This window comes from Neovison vison, chromosome X (genome assembly GCF_020171115.1).
Source record: "Neovison vison isolate M4711 chromosome X, ASM_NN_V1, whole genome shotgun sequence".
NCBI lineage: Eukaryota > Metazoa > Chordata > Mammalia > Carnivora > Mustelidae > Neogale > Neogale vison.
Genome location: NC_058105.1, coordinates 8789851 through 8814006, shown reverse-complemented (window position 1 = coordinate 8814006; position 24156 = coordinate 8789851). Strand labels below are relative to the sequence as shown.

General features: G+C 39.1%; 1 protein-coding gene across 1 annotated transcript; it reads left to right on the top strand.

Annotated features, from left to right (window-relative positions):
- Nucleotides 1-8826: 8826 nt before the first annotated feature.
- LOC122897546 (endogenous retrovirus group K member 21 Pro protein-like) lies at nucleotides 8827-9270 on the top strand. The gene has a single exon (XM_044235792.1). The coding sequence runs from the start codon at nucleotides 8827-8829 to the stop codon at nucleotides 9268-9270; it is 444 nt and encodes a 147-aa protein (XP_044091727.1).
- The last annotated feature ends 14886 nt before the right edge of the window (nucleotides 9271-24156 follow it).

Genomic DNA, 24156 nt, shown 5'->3' with positions numbered 1-24156 from the left:
AGCTGAGGTGACAATACTTATATTGGACAAAATAGATCTTAAAACAAAGACTGAGACAAAGAAGGATACTACATAATGATGAAGGGAACAATCCCAAAAAAGGATATAATAATTATAGATATTTATGCACCCAATATAGGAGCATATAAATACAGAGAGCGACTATAAAGGAGGACATAAAGAACATAAAGGAGGAAATTGTTAGTAATACAATAATAGTAGACTTTAACACCCCACTTATATCAATGGATAGATCATTCAGACAGAAAATGAATTGGTGAGCCATTGTGGAAAACAGTAAGTTTCCTCAAAAAATTAAAAATTGAATTACTATATGATATAGTAATTCCACTGCTGGGTATTTATGCAAAGGGAAAAAAAAGCACTAATTCAAAAAGATATATGGAACCCTTTGTTTATTACGGCATTATTTACAATAGCCAAGATATCTATAGATGATACCCAAGTATCTATAGATGAATGTGTATATATATATACATAAACACACACACACACACACACAAACACACACATATACATATGCACGTGCGCGCGCACACACACACACACACATATGTAATTAAATATTATTCTGCCATAAAAAAGAATTAAATCTTGCCATTTGTAACAACATGGCTGGACCTGGATAATATAATGTATAACGTATAATGCTAATGAAGAAATGTCAGAGAAAGACAAATACCATATCATTTCACTCATACGTGGAATTGAAGAAACAAAACAAATGAACAAATAAAGGTAAAGGAAGCTAACAAAAAAACAGGCTTAAATACAGAAAATGAACTGGTGGTTGCCAGAGTAGAGGTGCATAGGAAATGGGTGAAAGAGATAAAGGTGATTAAGGTACACTTATCTTGACAAACACTGAGAAATGGTTTGAATTTTTGAATCATTATATTGTACATCTGAAACTAATATAACAACATTATTTATACTTGAATAAAAAAGAAATGTGTAAAAATAAATAAAATAAAACTGTTCTGTTCCCCAAAAAATAAAATAATAAAATACAATGAGGTGGTTTTCAAATTTTTAATCTCAAGTTTAAGTTCCATTTATATGACTTGCTAAAAATGTGATTTCAAGAGTCATAAATGATTTCAGTGAGTGAAATAAGGCAATTAAATAGAATATAGATGTATGATATATAAGATAAACTCTTAAAAATAATGTAAAATGTTTAAAATGGAAAAAATCTGGTTTCAGTATAACTTAGTTTTGTATCATAAGCAAAAGGCATAACTGAAAAATAAAAATTGTATATATGAGCCTATCCTTTCCACATTTTGTATTCTGGGCATTTTTGCCAAAGATCAGTTGACATATTATGTATAGGTTGATTCCTGGGCCCTGTATTCCATTGTTGTATATGTATCTTTTTATGGCAGCACCATACTCTTTTGGTTACTATAGTTTTATAATATAGTTCTAAATCAGGAAGTGTGATGGCTCTAGCTTTGTTCTTTATTTTCTCAAGATTGCCTTGGCTATTCAGGGTCTTTTGTGGTTTCATATAGATTTTAGGACTGTTTTTTTCTATTTCCATGAAGAATGCCTTTAAAATTTTGATAAGAAATGTATTAAATCTATAGATTGCTAAGATAGTATAAATATTTTAGCAATATGAATTCTTCTAATCCATAAACACAGAATATCTTTGCATTTTTTTGTTTTCTTTAGTTTCTTTCACCAGTGTTTTCTAGTTCTCAGTATGGATCTCTCACTTTCTTAGTCAAATTTATTCCTAATATTTTATCCTTTTTGATGATATTTTAAGTCGGGTACCTTCTTAATTTCTTTTTCAGATAGTTCATTGTCAGAGTCTAGAAACACAACTGATTTTGATATGTTATTCTATATCCTGCAAATGTACTGAGTTTATTGATTAGTTCCAACAGATTTTTCATGGAATCATGCCATCTACAAAAAGAGATAATTTTACTTTTTTTCTTTCCTATTTAGATGTCCTTTATTTCTTTCTCTTGACCAATTGCTCTATCTAGGGTTTCCAGTACTATGTTGAATAGAACTGGTGAAAGTGAGCTCTGTTCTTTCTGATCTTAAAGGAAAGGCTTTCTTTTTTTTTTTTTTTAAAGATTTTATTTATTTATTTGAGAGAGAGAGACAGTGAGAGAGAGCATGAGCGAGGAGAAGGTCAGAGAGCGAAGCAGACTCCCCATGGAGCTGGGAGCCTGATGTGGGACTCGATCCCGGGACTCCAGGATCACGCCCTGAGCCGAAGGCAGTCGTCCAACCAACTGAGCCACCCAGGCGTCCCAAGGAAAAGCTTTCAATCTCTCCCTGTTGAGTATGATGTTAGCTGTGGGATTTGCATATGCAGCTTTCATTATGTTTGGTATATTCCTACTTTTTTAAAAAAATTATTTATTCATTTAAGAGAGATTGAGAGTGAGAGCAAGGGAAAGGGGAAGAGGGGGAGGGAGAGAGAGAAAATCTCAAGAAGACTCCCTGCTGAGTGTGGAGCCCAATGAAAGGCTTGATCTCACAACCTTGAGATCATGACCTGAGCCAAAACCAAGAGTCAGATGTTTAATGGACTGAGTCACCCAAGTGCTCAGAGATACATTCCTTCTGCACCTATTTTGCTGAGGAATTTTATCATAAAAAGATATTGAATTTTGTCAAATACTTTTTCTGCATTTATTGAGATGATCATACGAATTTTATCTTTCATTCTATTAATGTGGTGTGTCACATTTATTGATTTGCCTATGTTGAACCATCCTTGCATCCCAGGAATAAATCCCACTTGATCATGATGTAAGATTCTTTTAATGTGTTGACAAATTCAATTTGCTAGTAATTTCTTGAGTATTTTGCATTTATATTCATCAGGGATACTGGCCTATAGTTTTCTTTTCTTATAGTGTCCCCATCTGGCTTTGGTATCAGGGTAATGTTGGCCTTTTAAAATGAGTTTTGAAGGGGCACCTGGGTGGCTCAGTCGGTTAAAATGAGTTTTAAAGTGTTCCCTTCCTTCACATTTTTGGAAGAGTTTAAGAAGGGTTGGCATTCATTCTGTTTTAAATATTTGGGAAAATAAGTCATGAAGCCATCTAGTCCTGGGATTTTCTTTGTTGAGAGGTTTTTGATTACTGACTCAGTCACCTTACTTGTTACTGGTATAATCAGGATTTCTGTTCATGATTTAGTCCTAGTAGTTTGTATGTTTCTAGGAATTTACTTACTTCACATCGGTTACCCAAATTGTTAGCATATAATTGTTCATTATAATCTCGTGATCTTTTTTATTTCTATGGTATCAGTTACAATGTCTTCCTTTTTATTTTTACTTTTTTGGGTCCTCTATCTTTTTTTTTGTTAGTCTAGCTAAAGATTTGTCAATTTTGTTCACCCTTTCAAAAAAACAAGTCTTAGTTTCATTAATTTTTTTTCTGTCATCTCCTAGTCTCTATTTCATTAATTTCTGCTTAAGTATTTATTATACTATACTTTCTGCTATACTTTACTATACTTTCTGCTAACTTTGAGCTTAGCTTATTTTTTTTTTAGTTCTTTGAGGTGTAAAGTTAGCTTGTTTGACATCATTCTTTAAGATTCTCACAGCCACAGTGAGAGAGATGTTTTGCCTATCTAGAAACCCATCTGGAGATGAGCTCCTCCATGCCCCTGAAGGAAGTTCAGCCAAATTCAATTGACTTTCAGAGCCTAAAGAAGCCCTGTGATTGGCTCCAGTCCCATTCAGCTAGAGCCAGGGATAATCCTGCCTAACTGGAAACCTAGTATGTGGCATGTCTACCATGCCTCTGAAGGTAGGCCTGGAGACCTTGACCCAAGCTATGGACCTTGAAATACTCCTATGCTTTGAGTCTAGCCCATTTCAACCACAGTCTGAGGGCTGTCATGCCCATCTAGGGAGCTACCCAGTGACCTGGTGGGAGCCATCCCAGGGACCTGGTAAAAACTACACTAGGTCATGCATCTGATAATAAACCTTCTAACCATAAACCTCATTGTAGACCCAACAGGTGCCACATGACCTGGTTCCAACTCTGCTCCACTGAAATCCTGGAATCAATACCATGTGAACTGACAAGAGAAGGCCTATCTGTCAAAACCAGTCTGTAAAAACTTGAAGAAGCCTTTGCTCCTTCAAATATATAGACACCAATGGAAGCTTACATTATCAGGAAGCATTAGGCAAATATGACAACACCAAAGCAAACTAATAGAGCTACACTAACCCAAAGAAATGGAGCTATGAATTGTCTGACAAGGAATTCAAAATAACCATCTTAAAGAAGCATGTTGTTTAAATGTTGATACTTAGTTTTAATATGTTAACCTTTAAGAAGGAATAATAATTCTTCTGTTTTACCATTATTTATGAGGATTAAATGTTAATGTATTTAAAAGAACAGGCAGAGTGCCAGGTACGTAAGTGCTCAGTAAATGTGAGCCATTTTGATTACCATCTAGCCAAATATTCCTACTCATATTTCCCCTCTATATCCCATGCTTTGTGGACTCCAGGATTTTTCCAGGGCTTACTCTGCCAGGAATACACCTTATGCCCTTATATACACTCATATCATTTCAAGTCTTCAAGGTCAAGTTTAAATTGTCTTCCCTTCTTCCTAACTCCAAGATGGAGGTTACTTCTTCCTTGAATTCTCATGGCACATCATCTTTACATTTATTATGGCACATACAGTATTTTCTACTACGTATTATGGCTACTTGTGTGCATATCTGATTCCCCAACCAGCCTATAAATTCTCTGATAGAGGATTATTTATCCTATTCATCTTTTATCTCTCACAGAACCTATGACAGTGCCATGAATTTATTAGAAACTCAATAAATCCTGTGTGAATAAGGTGAAATGTCAAAAAATAAACCTAAATTCTTTTGGTTAATCTCTAATATATTTTTCAGTTATCCCTTTAATAAAGTAAAAATATATGATTATAAAAATATTGACTTCAAGATTATGTTTTTGACTGCTTTCCTGTCATCTTATCCTAAGGTTCTGCTAGTTCTAACTTTTGCAAATATTTGGACATGTGTTTGGACACTGTATGCTAAATCACACTTTTCTCAAGAAGAATGTAAATTGGACAATCTATCATCCCTGCACTTCTGTCTTTCTAACCATTGTAGTTTATATCTCCTGCACTGTATAGACAGATTTTTCCTGAGTGATTTTAATAAGATTCCAATACCTTTCTATCATTGTGTAGCACCTTTTCTGTACATATTTAGATATAGTCAATTCTCAGGTAAAAGCTGGTAAATTATTTCATTTTGAAAGCTAACACCTGCATTTTCTGCTTTATTTCTTGCTTTGCAAAATCTCCTCTTGATAGCTAACAGGCCTTATTTTAATTGCCTGCTATGTTGACAACTCATACTATTTATTCTTTGATTACATGCAATGGAGAAGTGCTTCAAAAGGAAAACACTTAAGCCTCTACCCAAAGAAAGGCTTAAGAAGATGCAGGTGAGCTTAGGGTGAAGCTAAAATGAAGAGATTTACCAACACGGAACAAGGACAAAATGCATAGAGGTCAATTTTGGGAAACTAGACAACCTTTTAGAATTTCAAGATTTCTTATGGAGTCATTCCCATTAATTCAAATTCAAAGTTATGCAATAATGGAAGAATTAGTAATGTGACTTTGTTTTGGAATAGGAAATAATTTGGAAGATGAGAAAGGGAAAATGGTAGTAATTTTATTTATTAAGGCACAACATTTATGGGATTTAAATTAAGCAATTTTAAAATGATATTTTCTGTTCCTGAATGCTCCTGAAATTTTCATGTGCAAATGTGCTAATGAAGATACGATGTAATCAAATGCATAGTTAAAAGAAGTGGGACAATATTCTCTAGTGTATACAAAAAATGAATATTTCCAAAAAACACATATTTGTTTTATAGATTATTAGAACTGCAAGGGATCTTACAAGTCATTCAGGCCAACCATTTAACTTTACATTAGGAAGACCAAGTACCTTAGAGAATTAACTTTCCAGTAAGCAGCCAGTCAGTGATAGAGCTAGTGCACAAAACTTTTTCCTGTCTATAAAACTGTGCCTAGTGCCCTATGCATCTCTTTAACTGCCTACTATTTGGTTAAATGTTTTTTTCTCTATTCCTTTTTATCTTCCCATGGGTTGGAAGTTATATGTTCTATTTCTATCCATGTACTCTTAACTTTTTAGTGTGCCTAATTAATCTAAAGTCTGAAGTTAGCCAAAACTTCTTTCCTTCTCTGGAACACTGTCGGTGCCAGAGCGGCTTGTGGCGCATGCGCGGCGGGTTGGGCTGTGTGCAGGGCCAGCGTGGAGCCGGAGCAGCCGCAGTGAAGCTTCTGGGCTCCGCTGAGACCGCCGTGCCCACTCGTTGCCTCGGCCGCCGCTGCCTCAAGCCGTCGCCGCCGCCGCCCGGTGAGCGGCTGCCTATTGTCCTTCTCGGTGGCGACGGTGCGGAGCTGCTCCGGCTGGGCCCGCGGGGGAGCCCTGGGCGCTGCACGACTTTGTCGGTGCCTGAAAGTAAACACGCCATTAAGATGGCGGCTGGATGCGAGCCAGTAGGCGGAACTGAGGATTAAGGAAGTAGTCCAAAATGCCTCTTGTATCTATGTGGCTGCAAGTGATTGGTTGTACAAATTTGGTATATATACACATGCACGGGGGTGGAGGGAGCGATCCCAACAGCTACCCAGAAATAAAGCTTGCTTCGCTGAGGTCTCCTGGTCGTTCTTGCTGGGGAGAGCGACAAGTGGTGCCGAAACCCAGGATCCCTCGGAAACCGAGGAGTTCTCAGTGAACACAACGATCCGGTAAGTGTGCACAAAATTTCAGATAAAAAAGTTCCTAAGTATAGGACGAGAAGTGAGAAAGTTCCTAAGTATAGGATGAGAAGTAAAAGGGTTCCTAGGCATAGGACGAGAAATAATGGGATCAAAGTTTACTAAGATGGAAGGATTACTGACGGAAGTGCTGAAGGCTAACGGCACTCCGCTAGACTCTAACCATAAAATGGTTAAAAATGTTATTGAGGTGATGGAGCAGGTCAGAGAAGCCTCTAAGGCAGGATCTAGCAGAGGGGGAGAAAGTTCAGAGGAGAGCTCCTCTGAAGATGAGCTTGGGAAGCCATGACACACTTAAAATTAAAAGAGGAAGTCCCTAACGAACCTTTAAAGGGAAGGACATACAAAGAAGCCAGGAAAAAATATGACTCCCTAGCGCCCTCTGTCAGAAGGTCAAGAATTCCTACCCCTGAATGTAGGCCTATAGCTCCACCTGCAGAATGGCCGCCACCATATAACACTTCATGCTCCCGAGGGGCATGCTGTTGTCCAGAATGTAGAAATGCAGGATGGAGAGACATTAAGGACTTTACTAAACCCTCCCCTCTTGCATACCCAGTGTTAGAAGATCAAAATCAACAGAGGTTTCATCAACCACTAGACTTCAAACTTATTGAACAGTTTAAGGAAGCAGTCACTACTTATGGGCCACAGGCTGCTTATACACTTTCACTTTTGGAAGCAGTCGGTAGCATGAACCTTACCCCAGACGATTGGACTAACATGGCAAAAGCAACTCTGTCTGGTGGACAATACTTGATATGGAAAACTGCTTGGCAAGAGTGTAGCTCAGAAACTGCCCGGCGTAACGCCGCGTCAGGGAATCCCCACTGGAATATTGACATGCTCATGGGAGGAGGTCAATTTGTGGGACAAAACAATCAGATTGGGTACTCCCCAGGGGTGTATGTACAGATAGCAGCTGCAGCCACTAGGGCTTGGAAGACCATACAGGGTTCTGGCGATTTGCAGGGGCAACTTTCCAAGGTGTTGCAGGGGCCTAATGAACTCTGTGCTGACTTTGTAGATCGTCTGCTCCAAGTATCAAGGCGCATATTTGGGGATGTGGACCAAGCAATGCCCCTTGTTAAACAATTAGCCTATGAACAAGCAAATAAATGGTGTAGAGAGGCTATCGGCCCTTGGAAGTCTAAGGACCTGACTACGTATATCAAAGTGTGTCGAGACATCGCTGATACAGTTGTTCAGGGCCAAGTTATGGCAGCAGCAGTAGCCCAAGGGATAAGAAGTTTCAATGGAGGAACCAGGAGTTCTTCCAAGGCTTGTTTCCTTTGTGGAAGGGACGGTCATCTTAAGAGGGATTGTCCAGAGGGTAAAGGATCTCCTAGACCAGTCAAGCCCGCACCTGGGTTGTGCCCTCGTTGCCGTAAAGGGAATCATTGGGCTAATGAATGTAGGTCCCAGAAAGATAGTCAAGGAAATCCCCTGCCACCGAATAACTGGATTCAATCCAATGACTCAAAAAACGGGAAGCAGGGCCCCGCGCCCCGGGGCCCAACACAAATTTATGGGGCGCTAACGCAAATGCCCAGGACATGGTATCCTCCCTCGGAGAAAGGCGCGCAACCTCTGGATCAGCAGGGCTCGATATCAGAGCAGCCGCCCGAATGGTCCTAACACCGGAGATGGGCATTCAAGCATTGGCCTCCGATCTAAGAGGGGGCCCCCCTCATGGTACTGTAGGTTTATTACTTGGCCGAAGCTCCACTTATATCAAAGGTCTGATAGTTCACCCTGGGGTAATAGATTCAGATTATGAGGGAGAGATCAAGATACTGGTGTCTTCCCCAAGGGGAGTTACTGCAATTAGCCCAGGAGATTGGATAGCTCAACTTCTCATACTCCCTAGCCATCATGAAGCCTTTCCCAGTAAAAGAAAAGAAAAAGGTATGGGAGGTTTGGGGTCTACGGGAGTTGACCTAACATGCCTGACCCTGGAAATGATAGGCCCATAATTACCCTCAAGGTGCAAGGAAGAAAATTTTTAGGGTTACTGGATACGGGCGCTGATAAGAGCATCATCACCCAACAAGAGTGGCCTCCGAGATGGCCCCTAACACAAGCAAAACAAACACTCAGGGGTTTAGGAATCGCTCAAAGTCCTGATCAAAGCGCAGCTACCCTTGAGTGGGAGGATGATGAAGGCCATAGGGGAACTTTTCAGCCCTATGTCTGCAATATTCCTATTTCCCTCTGGGGACGAGACGTTTTGGAACAGATGAGCGTCCGCCTGACAACTGAAACTATATACAGCCCCCAATTAATAGCTATGATGCAGAAAATGGGATACACACCAGGAAAAGGGTTAGGGAAACAGGAGCAAGGTAAAATAGACACCATCCCTTTCACCTCAGAATATAAGGGGTAAGGCCTGGGTTTTCGGTAAGGGCCACTGAGGCAATGAAAATAACGTGGAAGACATATATGCCCTGCTGGGTGCCTCAGTGGCCCCTTACTAACGAAAAACTATCAGCTGTCAAAGCCCTGGTACAGGAACAGTTAGAGGCAGGCCATATGAAACCTTCTACCTCACCTTGGAATACACCTATCTTTGTTATTAAAAAGAAATCTGGTAAATGGAGACTTTTACATGATCTTAGAGAAATTAATAAGCAAATGCAGAACATGGGACCAATACAGCTGGGATTACCCATGATAACCGCCTTACCGAGAAACTGGCCATCAATAGTGGTTGACATCAAAGATTGCTTTTTCTCTATCCCTCTGCATCCTGAGGATACAATTAAATTTGCCTTTACCCTACCTTCTATTAATCATGCAGAGCCTGACCAAAGATATGAGTGGACTGTCCTCCCTCAGGGCATGGCTAATAGCCCCACTATGTGTCAATTATATGTTTCTAAAGCCATACAGCCTATTAGAGAGACTTACCCTGATTTAATGTGTTACCATTACATGGATGACATGTTGTTGTGTGGATCTGACTCAGAAGCCTTAGTAATGTTACAAAAAGAGCTAAATTCATGGGAGTTAATTATAACCCCGGAAAAGATACAGGCTTCCAACATCAAAGACTAGGCATGAAACTATACAATACCATGGTAAAACCTTCAAAGGCCTCCATTAGAACTGACAAATTACAAACACTCAATGATTTCCAAAAGTTACTGGGGGACATAAATTGGATCCGACCCTACCTGAAAATGACTACAGGAGAATTACAACCATTGTTTGATATTCTGAAGGGTGATGCCCGTCTAGACTCTCCTAGGAGCCTTATTCTGGAGGCGAAACAGGCTTTGAAAATCGTGGAGGACAGACTTGCCTTGACTTCAGCAGATAGATGTGATCCTAGCCAGATAGTCCAAGCCATAGTGATTCCATCCCCTTCTTCACCAACTGGAGTGCTATGGCAAGGTGGGCCCTTACAATGGCTGTACCTCCCAAACACTCTTCCTCGGATAATCACAACATATTCAGTTGCAGTAGCCATGCTAGCTAACAAATTGATCACTGTTTGTATTTCTACTCTTGGAATCATACCTGACAATTGCATCGTGTCGTATACTAAGGAACAGATTCGCCTACTATGTGCTACCCTAGATGATTGGGCGATACTGACCACCTCTTACTCAATAGAATTTGATAATCATTATCCTTCACACCCACTTATAGAATTCACAAAGGGTGTTGAATTCATACTACCGAAAATTAGTAGATCGACACCACTAAAAGAAGCCTCTACTGTCTTTACAGATGGAAGTAAAGAGGGCACAGGAGCTTATATCATAAATGGAATCGTGAACCAGTCATAGTTCCTGCCAGATCAGCTCAACAAGTAGAGCTACTAGTAGTGCTCCTAGTGCTCCAAAGATTTTCAGACACTCCCCTAAATATTATTTCTGATAGTCAATACGTGGTAAATGCAACAAAGAATATTGAAACAGCCATCCTCTCCTTAAGTGACTCACCTATTCCATGGATCTTAAGGCAACTACAAGAGGTTGTGCAACTGCGCACTGCACCATTTTTTATAGCACATCAGAGCCCATATGAGCCTACCGGGACCATTATCCGAGGGCAATGCTCTAGCAGACCACAATAGCTGTTTCCAACTTATTTGCCCTACCTTAGAACAGGCGAAGCTGTTCCATAGCAAATGGCATGTGAATTCTAATACCTTAAGATATAAATTCCGTATCACCAAAGAACAGGCAAGAGATATAGTAAGGACCTGTGGGAATTGTGCCACATCACTCCCTCAGCCTTCCTTGGGGGTAAATCCCAAAGGCCTTCAAGCTAATCACCTATGGCAAATGGATGTCACACATGTACCTGAATTCGGGCAACAAAAGTATGTACATATATCAGTGGACACTTATTCAGGTATCATAATGGCTACTCCCCTCATGGGGGAGAATTCAAAACAAGTCATCACACACTGCCTACGATGCTTCACAGATTGGGGTATCCCAAAACAAATAAAGACAGATAATGGACCTGCATATACATCAAAATCTATCCATCAATTCCTGAGTCAATTTGGTATAGTCCATACTACAGGCATACCTTACAATCCACAAGGTCAAGGAATAATTGAACGCGCCAATGGCACCTTCAAACGATGCTTACAAAAAATAAGAAAAGGGGGAATAGGGGATGACTATAAGTCACCCCGTGATCTTACATCTCTCACCCTTTACATTTTAAATTTTTTGTCTTTGGACAATAATGGTACATCTGCAGCGGACAGGCATGCGGTGGTTACCGAACGCACTCTAGCCCAGGCAAAGTGGAAGGATATACTCACGGGCCAATGGAGAGGCCCTGACCCGGTCCTAAGATGGCACCGAGGTTCTGTTTGTCTTTTTCCACAGGATGCCCAAGTGCCTAACTGGGTCCTGGAGCGACTGATTAGAAGAATCGATCAACATGGCCCGCCCCGTCCTGATGCTCGGCCTGATAGCGATCTTGGCGACACCAGCATCCCTTCAACAGATGCACCAATGGGCAATAGTGAAAGCCTGGCCGTTCCCCATGCCATTGACGAATGAGTCCGCCATCCTCCCTCCTGTATACCTACTTTCATTCCCATGCCTGTTTCTGTAAATCCTAACGATTTGCCTGTATTGCTCTCAAGACATAAAAGAGACTTTGGGATCACTGCAGCCATTATTGCCGCTGTAGCGGCCTCCGCAGCTGCAGCAACTGCAGCGGCTGTAGCTCTCACCACGTCTGTACAGACTGCCTCCACTCTTACTAACCTAACTACCAGAGTTGCAGAAGCCCTTGCCACACAAGAACTAATTAATGGCCACCTTCAAGCCAGTATTATGATCGTCAATCAGCGAGTAGATCTAATCCAGGAACAAGTGGACATTCTCCAGAAACTATCAGAAACTATTGATGACCGGATGCATCCAATCACTTTCTAGACCTTGCATAACCTCCGTGGCCTATAATGACCTTTCTTTCACCACTAATCTGTCGAAAGAGTTAAGCAGACAAGATTGACATAGCTCCATTACGGGATTGGGTATCTGTTGTAAACCAATCACTCTCGTTTGCTAAAGAGTGGGGCCGGTATGGGTGCACTATTAATTGGACTACTCCTGAGCTTGATCCTTATGTTCCGCTGTTTTGCATCATTAACAGTTGGCGCTAGTACAAGCTTGCATGGCACTGGAAGCTGGTACATTTCCCCAAATCTGGCTGGCAGTGCTAGATCGGTAGTCAATGACGGGTAAGATTGGCTGCATGCACGAAGCAACCTAAGCCAGGAGTTCTCCAACCAGGGGGAATTATCCGATGACGGGTAAGCATGTTCATGGCAGCTGACAACCTAAGACAGGCACGATCTCCTGCCTTGCATGCCTAATATAAAAGAAAAGGGGGAGATGTCGGTGCCCGAGCGGCTTGTGGCGCATGCGCGGCGGGTTGGGCTGTGTGCAGGGCCAGCGTGGAGCCGGAGCAGCCGCAGTGAAGCTTCTGGGCTCCGCTGAGACCGCCGTGCCCACTCGTTGCCTCGGCCGCCGCTGCCTCAAGCCGTCGCCGCCGCCGCCCGGTGAGCGGCTGCCTATTGTCCTTCTCGGTGGCGACGGTGCGGAGCTGCTCCGGCTGGGCCCGCGGGGGAGCCCCGGGCGCTGCACGACTTTGTCGGTGCCTGAAAGTAAACACGCCATTAAGATGGCGGCTGGATGCGAGCCAGTAGGCGGAACTGAGGATTAAGGAAGTAGTCCAAAATGCCTCTTGTATCTATGTGGCTGCAAGTGATTGGTTGTACAACTTTGGTATATATACACATGCGCGGGGGTGGAGGGAGCGATCCCAACAGCTACCCAGAAATAAAGCTTGCTTCGCTGAGGTCTCCTGGTCGTTCTTGCTGGCGAGAGCGACAGAACACTAAAAGGACCTTAGGATACTTAGGCAAGCAATTTTGGTCACCTAAACAATAGTCATTCTATCCTCTTCTTTCTTGCTAAAAGATCCACAGTTTTATTCAAATATTGAGGAAAAAATAAGTTCAAGGATGCCAGGTAATAAATCATGGTTAGTCTAAGTGAAACAGGAAAATAACATTTTTTTTTTGCCAATGATTGGTTGTGGACAATGGGATATGTGTGCCAGTTGTGGCCAATGGGCTCACAGGAAAACTCCGTTCTCAGGCTACTGGAAAGATGTCTTGACCTGATAAAAAGACAGAGATGCAAGAGAAGGTATTTTTCAATGCCTCCTTTCTTTCTGCCTGTGAATGTGCTTGTGTGAGAATATTGTTCTGACCGTAAGGAAAAATAGCAGAAATGTACTATAGAAGAGACAGCAGAATGAGGAAAAAAGCTAATGCCCTTAATTGCATAAACGAGCTGCTGCACCAATTCATGGACTATCAACCTCTGGACTTCATAATATGCAAAATAATAATTTTTTCCAACTGCTTAAGGCTCTTTTAGTAAAGTAACTGATTATTTCCAAACAAAACCAACTTAAATCATTTAAATCACCCTTACATCTGATGTGTTATTTTTATACAATATTTTAGTAATTTTTAGTATTATTGCTTTTTTAGTCAATGCTTATTTTTTTTAAAGATTTTATGTGTTTATTTGACAGAGAGAAATCACAAGTAGATGGAGAGGCAGGCAGAGAGAGAGAGGGAAGCAGGCTCCCTGCTGAGCAGAGAGCCCGATGCGGGACTCGATCCCAGGACCCTAAGATCATGACCTGAGCCCAAGGCAGCGGCTTAACCCACTGAGCCACCCAGGTGCCCCCTAGTCAATGCTTATTTAGATTAACAAAAATGATAAACAATTTCTTTTGACCATGACTTCTTGTGTCTCATTGCTCTCAGGCTTCAATTTTATCCTTCATGAAGGTCATCTTTTACTATTTCAGTGATAGTCTGTCTGTGAAAAATTCTCAGTCCTTATCTACAAAAGTATTTATTTTGGCTCACTCCTGAATTATAATTTATATATGTATACAATTCTAGATCAACAGCTATTTCCTCCTAACAGTTTAAGATACTATTCCATTGTCATCTGACAAGAATTGTTGCCATCGAGAGTAAACGATTAGTCTAATCATCATTCCTCAATAAGAGTCTGTGTTTTAAGATTATCTCTTAGACTTTGATATCTTCTAATTTTTTTTTGTTTCAAGTTTTTATTTTAATTCCAATTAGTTAACATATAGTGTAATATTGGTTTCAGGAGTAAAATTTAGCAATTCATCACTTATATTTAACAGCCAGTGCTCATCACAACAAGAGCCCTCCTTAATACCCATCACCCATTCAGCCCATTCCCACCCACCCAACCCCCTCCGTCAAACTTTAGTTTGTTCTATACAGTTAGGAGTCTCTTATGGTTTGCTTCCTTGCCTTTTCTCCCCTTCCCTTACATTCATCTGTTTTGTTTCTTAAATTCCACGTATAAGTGAAATCATATGGTATTTGCCTTTCTCTGACTGACTTATTTTGCTTGGTCGAATACACTCTAGCTACATCCATAACATTGCAAATGGCAAGATTTCATTGCTTTGATAGCTGAGTAATATTTCTGTGTGTGTGTGTGTGTGTCCTTTCGCTAAATACCCAGTAGTGCAATTGCTGGGTCGTAGGGTAGTTCTGTTTTTGAGCTTTTGAAGTTTGAAGCACCTCCATACTATTTTCCACAGTAGCTGCACCAGTTTGCATTCCCACCAACAGTATAAAAGGGTTCCCTATTCTCCACATCCTAACCAACATCTGTTTTTCCTGTATTGTTAACTTTAGCCATTCTTACACGAGTGAGGGGATATCTCTTTGTAGTTTTGATTTGTATTTCTCTGATGATGAGTGATATTGAGCATCTTTTCATGTGTCTGTTAGTCATCTGTGTCTTCTTTGAAAATAACCTAATCATGTCTTCTGCCCATTTCTTAACTGGATTATTTGCTTTTTAAGTGTTGAGTTTGGTAAGTTCTTTATATACTATGGATACTAAACCTTTATCAGGTATGTCATTTGCAAATATCTTCTCCCATTCCATGGGATGCCCTTCGGTTTTGTTGATTGTTTTCTTTACTGTGCAGAAACCTTTTATCTTGATGAAGTCCCAATAGTTTATTTTTGTGTTTGTTTCCCTTACTTCCAGAGACATGTCTTGGTATCTTCTAATTTCATTTCATTGTGTCTAGGTGTGGACTTACTTTTATTTAATACTGCATGTAACTTGATGTATTTCTTGAATCAATGTTTTTTCAATTGTGAAAAGTTTTCAAATATGATATCCTCAAATATTCACAACATTTGAAACCTTACGAAATATGTCAGAATTCTTCCTTTGAATCTTTACATCTCTACTCCATAACTGTAATCTCTTAACCTTCTGTACTTTATTCTAAATGATTTCTTCAGAACTAGCTTTCATTTTTTAAAAATGTATCTCTTTATCTTTTGTTAATCTGTTGCTTTAAAAAGTCTATTGAGTCATAAAAATTTCTATACATATACATATTATAGTAAAAATTATTTTTACAAGTGTTATTGGTACTTTTTTGTGTCAAAATTAAAAAGGGTTTCTCTTTCTCCTATGCATTGTTTTGGAACATACTCATAACTTCTTTTAAGTCTGCCACTTTAAACATGCTTATTTCTATCTGATAAATGTATTATTTGAAGTTACTTTGAGTTTAATTTTTCTTTTTGTTGTGACTGCTGACTATTCCTCAGTGGTGGATTATTTCCTTACATACCTTGAAATTTAGGTTGCAACCTATTTTCTTTCAGCAAATACATCCTACTTGTCCTAGTATGAATGTGTATTCCTCCAGATAAGTTTTGCCTTTGCTTCTGCCTGGAAGAATCACTGGATTTCTATGAGTTTTTAATGTTAATTTATTAGCTTGGTAGTTCTCAGATAAAATGAATATTAAACATTCAAGTTCAAAGTTAATATGTGGTCAAGTTCATGATTACAAAATTATAGGGGAAGCCTATTCTACAGTTAGTCCAAACTGAGATATACAAGTGTCCTTCCCATCTCCCTTGGAATATAAATAGGTATTGTTATTTTTCACAATTTCACTGAATTTGTGATCCTTTGAGAATTCCAACTTTATGTCATATTTTCACAGATTCAATTCCCTTCCTTACAAAGTTCAATATCACCATTTTCTTATACTTGTGGAACCCTTGCAGTACAAATGTGGAAAGGGGGATAACACAAGAAAAACCCCACTCAAAATTCCAGTGATATACCCATTGAGGGTATATTGGCTTAGGCCAATCACAATTCATCCTCTGGGGCTAGGCACGTGGCACCTGACTAAGCTAGGGTTCTGTAGGCAAGGAAGAAGAAGAAGATGGCTGATGAACAGATAAATATCAGGGACTACAATAAAAGGGCCAACTATTGAGCAACTAAAATATATCAAATGCTCTGCTAAGCAACCTACATACATTAAGTCATTTTTTTCTCACAATAAACTTGCAAGGAAATTTATGATTATCCCCACTTCTAGATGAGAAGACTGAACTGAGCCTCAGTCTGAGAAAGATAAATCATTTCACTAAGTTCGTATAGCTAACAAGTGGCATCACCACTGAGTTTCAAACTCAGTATGCATAGAAACTTCATGTATCCATAGAAAAAAAACCCACAAAACTCGATTTCTACACTTATAAAGAACACACAGTGCAACAACTATCTCTGTATTTCCTTCCTCAAGTTGATAGGTGACCAACATAGAAAAATCCTTGATGTCCCATGGAATTTAGTTCCTCATTGATTCTTTCAAGAATGGTGATTATTAAATTGCTAAGGCCATCCCTGAACCTGTTATAACTGGCTTTAGAATGAATTCTGACACCCAGCTCTGCTTTAAATAACCCACATTTTCAATATCCAGTGTAAACAGGGTATTTTTACCACTGATATTTGAAAAACACTTTAAAAAGCCTCAGAATATGAAATATGCTGTAATACTGTATATATTGGTAAATTACATTTCCAGTTTGTCCTCAATTTCAAGAAAATCCTAAGCCAAATAAACTAGCAAGCAAATAAATCACTTTAATTATAACAAATGGCAGTTTCTCTAAATATATTTCTGGCAGCAAATAGCTTCTATTATTGACTTTTACAAGAGTAATTTAAGGGGAAACTATTCTCAGTAAAGTTGGGGATGCCTGGCTGTGAACTGCTATTCCTCATCTATGTATATTATACCCCATTTAGATTCCTGCATCATGGAAAAACTAATTTCCAATTTTAAGGCACTTAGGCTGATATATTTATTATGAAATTATTCATCTTATAAATTATCTTCTTCATAGTGCCTCATTGGCTAAATTTAAGATTGCAATTTTCTATAGTGTAGATAGGAAATCATGGCTCAGGTCAGAAAAAAATTACTGCTTTTCTAGAATTACAATAATATATCATAGTATTAAAATGAGATACATTTTTGTTGAGTTTTTCCATTGGTAGGGAATTTTTTCCCATTAGAAACATTGTACACATAGTGATAACTGGTTAAAGATGATCGATGTCTTATGTGGTAAATAGAGGATGGAATTCAAAATCAAGATGACCTGGCTTTAAATTCCAGCTGCGCTGAGTTAGTTGTATGACCTTTAGCAAATTATTTAACAATTATAGACTTGAGTTCATTCTTCTTCAAAAAAGATATACTATTCAATTTAAAGAATTATTTGTGTTTGTAAATTACCTATGCAATATCTGGCACATGATGAGCATTTCATAAATGGTAGTCATCAATAATTGAATTTTAATATCATCATTATCATATCATCATATACTCATTCAGACTCTAGAATTCTTTATCTTTGTGCCTTAGTGGAATGTATAATCTCAATAATAATCAGATCCCCACTGGACCTGGTAGTCAACTAATTTGCCTAAAGGCAAAGATACATGAAGACCAGCAGTAAGTGGGGATGGTGAAGTTCAGGTAAATTTAAAAGCATAAGTAGAATCCATATGATGTAATGATTTACTAGAAATGAGTTAGTGTAAGTAATAAGTTAGAATAAGTTAGAATAAGAATAAGTAGTTAGGATTACAACTGAGTTTAGTTACTCAGTAAATAAGAATATCACTTAATGGGACCACTTTCTTACACCATATACAAAAATAAACTCAAAATGGATTAAAGACCAAATGTGACACCTGAAGCCATAAAAATCCTAGAAGAGAGCACAGGCAGTAATTTCTCTGACATCTGCTTTAGCACCATTTTTCTAGATATGTCTCCTGAGGCAAAGGAAATAAAAACAAAAATAAACTGTTGGAACTACATCAAAATAAAAAGCTTTTGCACAGTAAAGGAAACAATCAACAAAAATAAAAGGTAACCTACTGAATGGGAGAAGATTTTTGCAAATTACACATCCAGGAAAGGGTTAGTATCAAAAATATATGAAGAACTTACACAACTCAACACCCAAAAACCAAATAATCTAATTAAAAATGGGCAGAAGGCATGAACAGACATTTTTTCAAAGAAGATATCCAGATGGCCAAAGACACATGAAAAGATGGTCAACATTATTCTTCATCAGGGAGACACAAATCAAAATTACAATGAGAAATCACCTCACATCTGTCAGAATAGCTAAAATCAACAACACAAGAAACAGCAGGTGTTGCCCAGGATATGGAGAAAAAGGAACATTCCTGTGCTGTTGGTAGGAATGGAAACTTGCACAACCACTGGAAAACAGTATGGAGATGCCTCAAAAAGTTAAAAACAGACCTACTCTATGATCCAGCAATCACACTACTGGGTATTTACCCAAAGAATACAAAAACACTAATTCAAAGGGATGCAAGCACCCTTATGCTTATGGCAGTATTACTTAAAATAGCCAAGATATAGAAGCAGCCGAAGTGTCCCATCAATAGGTGAATGGATAAAGAAGATGTCATCTATCTATCTATCTATCTATATATGTCACAACCGTAAAAAAGAATGAAAGCTTGCCATTTTCAACAACTTGGTTGGAGCTAGAGAGTATAATGCTAAGTGAAGTCAGTCAGTCAGAGAAAGAAAAATACCATACGATTTCACTCATATGTGAAATTTAAGAAACAAAACAAGTAGCAAAGGGAAAAAAAAGAGAGAGGCAAACAAAGAAACAGACTCTTATCTATAGAGATGAAACTGATGTTTACCAAAGGGGAGGTAGATGGGGGATGGGTGGAATAAGTGATGGGGATTAAGGAGTGCACCTGTTCTAATGATCATTGAGTAATGAATGGAATTATTGAATCACTATATTGTATACCTGAAACTAATATGAGACTGGATGTTAACTATACTGAAATTAAAATGAAAACCTTAATAACTAAAAAAGGAGTATCATTTGATAAGAAAAGGAATTCTCAAGAAGGAACAGATTTGAAGAGAGAGAAATACCTTTTTAACATTGTAGTTTTCAGTTTGAGGTGCCTGTAGGACATCTAAAAAGTGACCTCCCAAATGCAGTTGACTGAAGCTTCTGGAGTTTAATAGGTTTGAGAGAGATCTAGAAAAGTAGGTATTAATAGTATAGTATAGTAGAAACAACTGGCGTAGATGAAGTAAATCTGGAAGAATAAGGGATAGGAAGAGGACTAAGGAGAGAAAATGTCTCCAGACATGTATATCTAACTGGTTATTTAACAGCCACATATCCCCTTGATATTTATGTTCTAGCTATAATGTATTACTTATAGTATTCCAAAAGTGCCAGCATATATGCTATTCCTTCTACCTAATACTACTTTTCTATTTCCCCCATTCCTTCCTCTTATTGTTCTTTAGTTAATTCCTTTTCATTTTCCAGGACTCCATTTAACATTGACTCAATCTGGAAACCTTACAATATGCATGCATATTCCTATCATAGTGCCTGTTGGGGGCTGAATTTTGTCCCTACACATTTCATATGTTGAAATTCCAATCCTCAGTACCACAAAATGTGACTACATTTGGATATAGGGCTTTCAAAGAGGTAATTCAGTTAAAATGAAGCCATATGGGTGCAATCTGATCTAATAAAACTGATATGCTTGCAAGGAGAGAAGATTAGGACACAGAGACGAAGGGGTGACCATGTGAAGACTCAGCAAGAAGGTGGCCATCTGCAAGCCAAGGAAAGAGGCTTTTGAAGGTAACAACCCTGGGCCACTTGGGTAGCTCAGCCGGTTAAGCTTCCAACTCTTGATTTCAGCTTGGATCTTGATCTCGGGGTCATGAGTTAAGCTCCCTATTGGGTCCCAGACTGGACATAGAGACTACTTTAAAAAAAAAAAAAAGAAGGTAATAACCCTGACAGTATCTTGATCTGGACTTCCAGGCTGTAGACCTTTGAGAAAATAAATGTTTCTTGTTTAAGTAACCTGGTCTGTGCTACTTTGTTATGGCTACACTTGCATACTAATACGGTACCTTAAACATATATACTCTAATTGCTTAAACATATTCTTGAAGTGAATGCATCAACCCTGGAGAACAGCAATATTTAAGGTAGGGGGGAAAGAAATGATAGTGTGTAGCAGAATGAAAAAGAAGTGGCAGGAAGAAGATGCAGGAAGAAAATGAAGAGAGCTATATCAAGAAAGCAAGGAAGGAGGGGTGCCTGGGTGGCTCAGTTGGTTAAGTGACTCTTGATTTTGGCTCATGTCATGATCTCAAAGTTGTGAGATAGAGCCCCACATCCAGCTTCAGACTCAGTGTGGAGTCTGCTTGAGATTCTCTCCCTCTGCTCCTCTCCCCACTTGTACATTCTCTCTCTCTCAAAAAAGAAAGAAAAAAGCAAGAAAGGAAAGAGTTGGCCAGTATGGCTTCTTCATGGATGTAGATGCAGTCCAACTTAATTATATATTTTAAATATGTGCAGTTAATTATGTGTCAATCATGCAATAATAAAACAGTCTTGGGGTTCTTGGGTGGCTCAGTGGGTTAAAGCCTCTGCCTTTGGCTCAGGTCATGACCTGAGGATCCTTGGATCAAGCCCTGCATCAGGCTCTCTGCTCAGCGGGGAGCTTGCTTCCTCCTCTGTCTCCCTCTGCCAGCCTCTCTGCCTACTTGTGATCTCTGTAAAGTAAATAAATAAAATCTTAAAAAAAAATAAAACAGTATTTAAAAAGAGTTGACTAAGATCAAGTAACACAAAAGTGTCAAAATAAGAATTAAAAAAGAGGGACGCCTGAGTGGCTCAGTTGGTTAAGAGGCTGCCTTCGGCTCAGGTCATGATTCCAGCGTCCTGGGATCAAGTCCCACATTGGGCTCCTTGCTCGGCGGGGAGCCTGCTTCTCACTCTGCTTCTGCTGCCACTATGCCTGCCTGTGTTCTCTCTGCCTACTTGTGATCTCTGTCAAATAAATAAATAAAATCTTTTAAAAAAATTAAAAAAGAATATTCATTGTATAAAGCAACTAAGACACATTTACAAACATCTGAGGAAAGTAGAGCCAGGCAACATGGAATGAAGAGCAAAACCCCTTTTCTAATAAATCTATAACACAACCCGATACAAAAGAGAAGCCTATGGAACTACGTATGTTGTGGTTTACATAGGTATTCTTTTGGTTAGCAGGCAATATATTCTAGGATAGAGTAGATCTCTGAATTCTCAAGGTACATATTTTGATTATCAATGATACATTTTTACTTCTGAGCCTCTTTCTTTCTCTTGCAATAGAAGCTATTCAGTTAGGACCATATATTGAAGCATCTTCTAAAATTTATGTTAGATCTGCAACATCCTGTATGTTGATCTCAGTATGAAATAGGTACCTGATCTTATTTGCTTCACTAACTAACACCTAGAACCAGCAATGTGCTGTGCCTGCAGACCTGGTAAAGAAAGTAATGCCAAGGCCCCCTGAGACCACACAGACACAGATATCTATGGGTAATATCTAGGCATCTAAACTGCATTTTTTAAAGCTTCCAAGATGATTCCAAGTGTAGAGTGAGGGTTGAGAAATACTGGTTCTCGGGCCTTGAGCCATGAGGCTGGTAACTGGCAGTTGGCACAAATCCTAAGATCCATGAGGGTTCTAAGAAATGGTTCTGCAAAATGAATGAATCAATCACACGATCATTCACTTAAAAAACTGAGGGCGCCTGGGTGGCTCGGTGGGTTAAGCCGCTGCCTTCGGCTCAGGTCATGATCTCAGGGTCCTGGGATCGAGTCCCGCATGGGGCTCTCTGCTCAGCGGGGAGCCTGCTTCCTCCTCTCTCTCTGCCTGCCTCTCTGCCTACTTGTGATCTCTCTCTGTCAAATAAATAAATAAAATCTTTAAAAAAATTCATACTACTATGTTTAAAATGAACATAGATATTTTGAGGAAAATATAAATAAATTTAACCATGTTATTTGAATAATGATATCTTCCTGTCAAGTATTTTCTTAATCAACTGATACTAAAATGCAATTAAAATTATTGAGTGAGGGATGCCCTGGTGGCTCAGTCAGTTAAGCATATGCCTTCAGCTCAGGTCACAATTCCAGGATCCTGACATTGAGCCCCATGTTGGGCTCTCTGCTCAGTGGAGAGTCTGCTTCTCCCTCTGCCTGCCATTCCCCCTGTTTTTGTGCACTCACTCTCTCACACACAAATAAATAAAGCCTTTAAAAAAATAGGGGCACCTGGGTGGTTCAGTGGGTTAAAGCCTCTGCCTTCGGCTCAGGTCATGATTCCAGGGTCCTGGGATCGAGCCCCACATCGGGCTCTTTGCTCAGCAGGGAGCCTGCTTCCTCCTCCTCTCTCTCTCTCTCTGCCTGCCTCTCTGCCTGCTTGTGATCTGTCTGTCAAATAAATAAATAGTAATTAAAAAATCTTTTAAAGTTTCACTTATTTGTGGAGCACAAAAAATAGCATGGAGGACATGGGGAGATAGAGAGAAGGGAGTTGGGGGAAATTGGAAGGGGAGGTGAACCATGAGAGACTACGTACTCTGAAAAACAATCTGAGTGTTTTGAAGGGGCAGGGGGGGTGGGAGTTTGGGGTACCAGGTGGTGGGTATTATAGAGGGCACGGATTGCATGGAGCTCTGGGTTTGGTACAAAAACAATGAATACTATTATGCTGAAAATAAATTTAAAAAAATCAAAAAAACTTCAAAGAAAAAAAATTTTAAAAATAAAATTATTGAGTCATATGAATATTAACATTAAAAACATACCCTGAGACTCTAAATTGTTGGCACCCATTTGTTACCCAAGGTAGCATTTCCTAGTTTGGTTACAAAGGTATTGGGAAACACTGCACATAACATCCCTTTTTAAAACCCTGTGATAAAATATTCTTCTAATTTTGTTTCTTCAGCATTCCAAAACTTATTTGAGCACAGAACATTTCCTCCATTCCCCAAAACACATATTAACATCTCAAGAAACATTGTTTTCCCAAGATATTTCCAATCCCCAAGTGGGATCACTGCAGAAGGGAGAGAGTAATGAAACCCCAGATGCTTGCATTTGCAATGAGAGAAATGTTGCAAGTGGTATAATTACCTTTAAAATGAAGAATTATACACTTTGAAAGATGGCTTGCAAGGTCAAAAGGATCAGGTCTTTGCTTTTTACCTTTTAAAAAAACCTAGATGTTAATAATGATAATAATAACAATAATGATAGCTAAAGTTATACAATGTTCCAAGCACTATTTTAAGAATTATATATATATAATATATATATATAAATTTATATATTAATCCATAACCATAGAAAGTAGTTACTATTATTATTATTATTTTTAAAATGAGAAACTGAGCCAAATGTTTATGAAACTTGTCC

Excerpts from the sequence above, each read along its gene's own strand:
- LOC122897546 (XM_044235792.1), top strand. The coding sequence starts at position 8,827 with ATGCCTGACCCTGGAAATGATAGGCCCATAATTACCCTCAAGGTGCAA.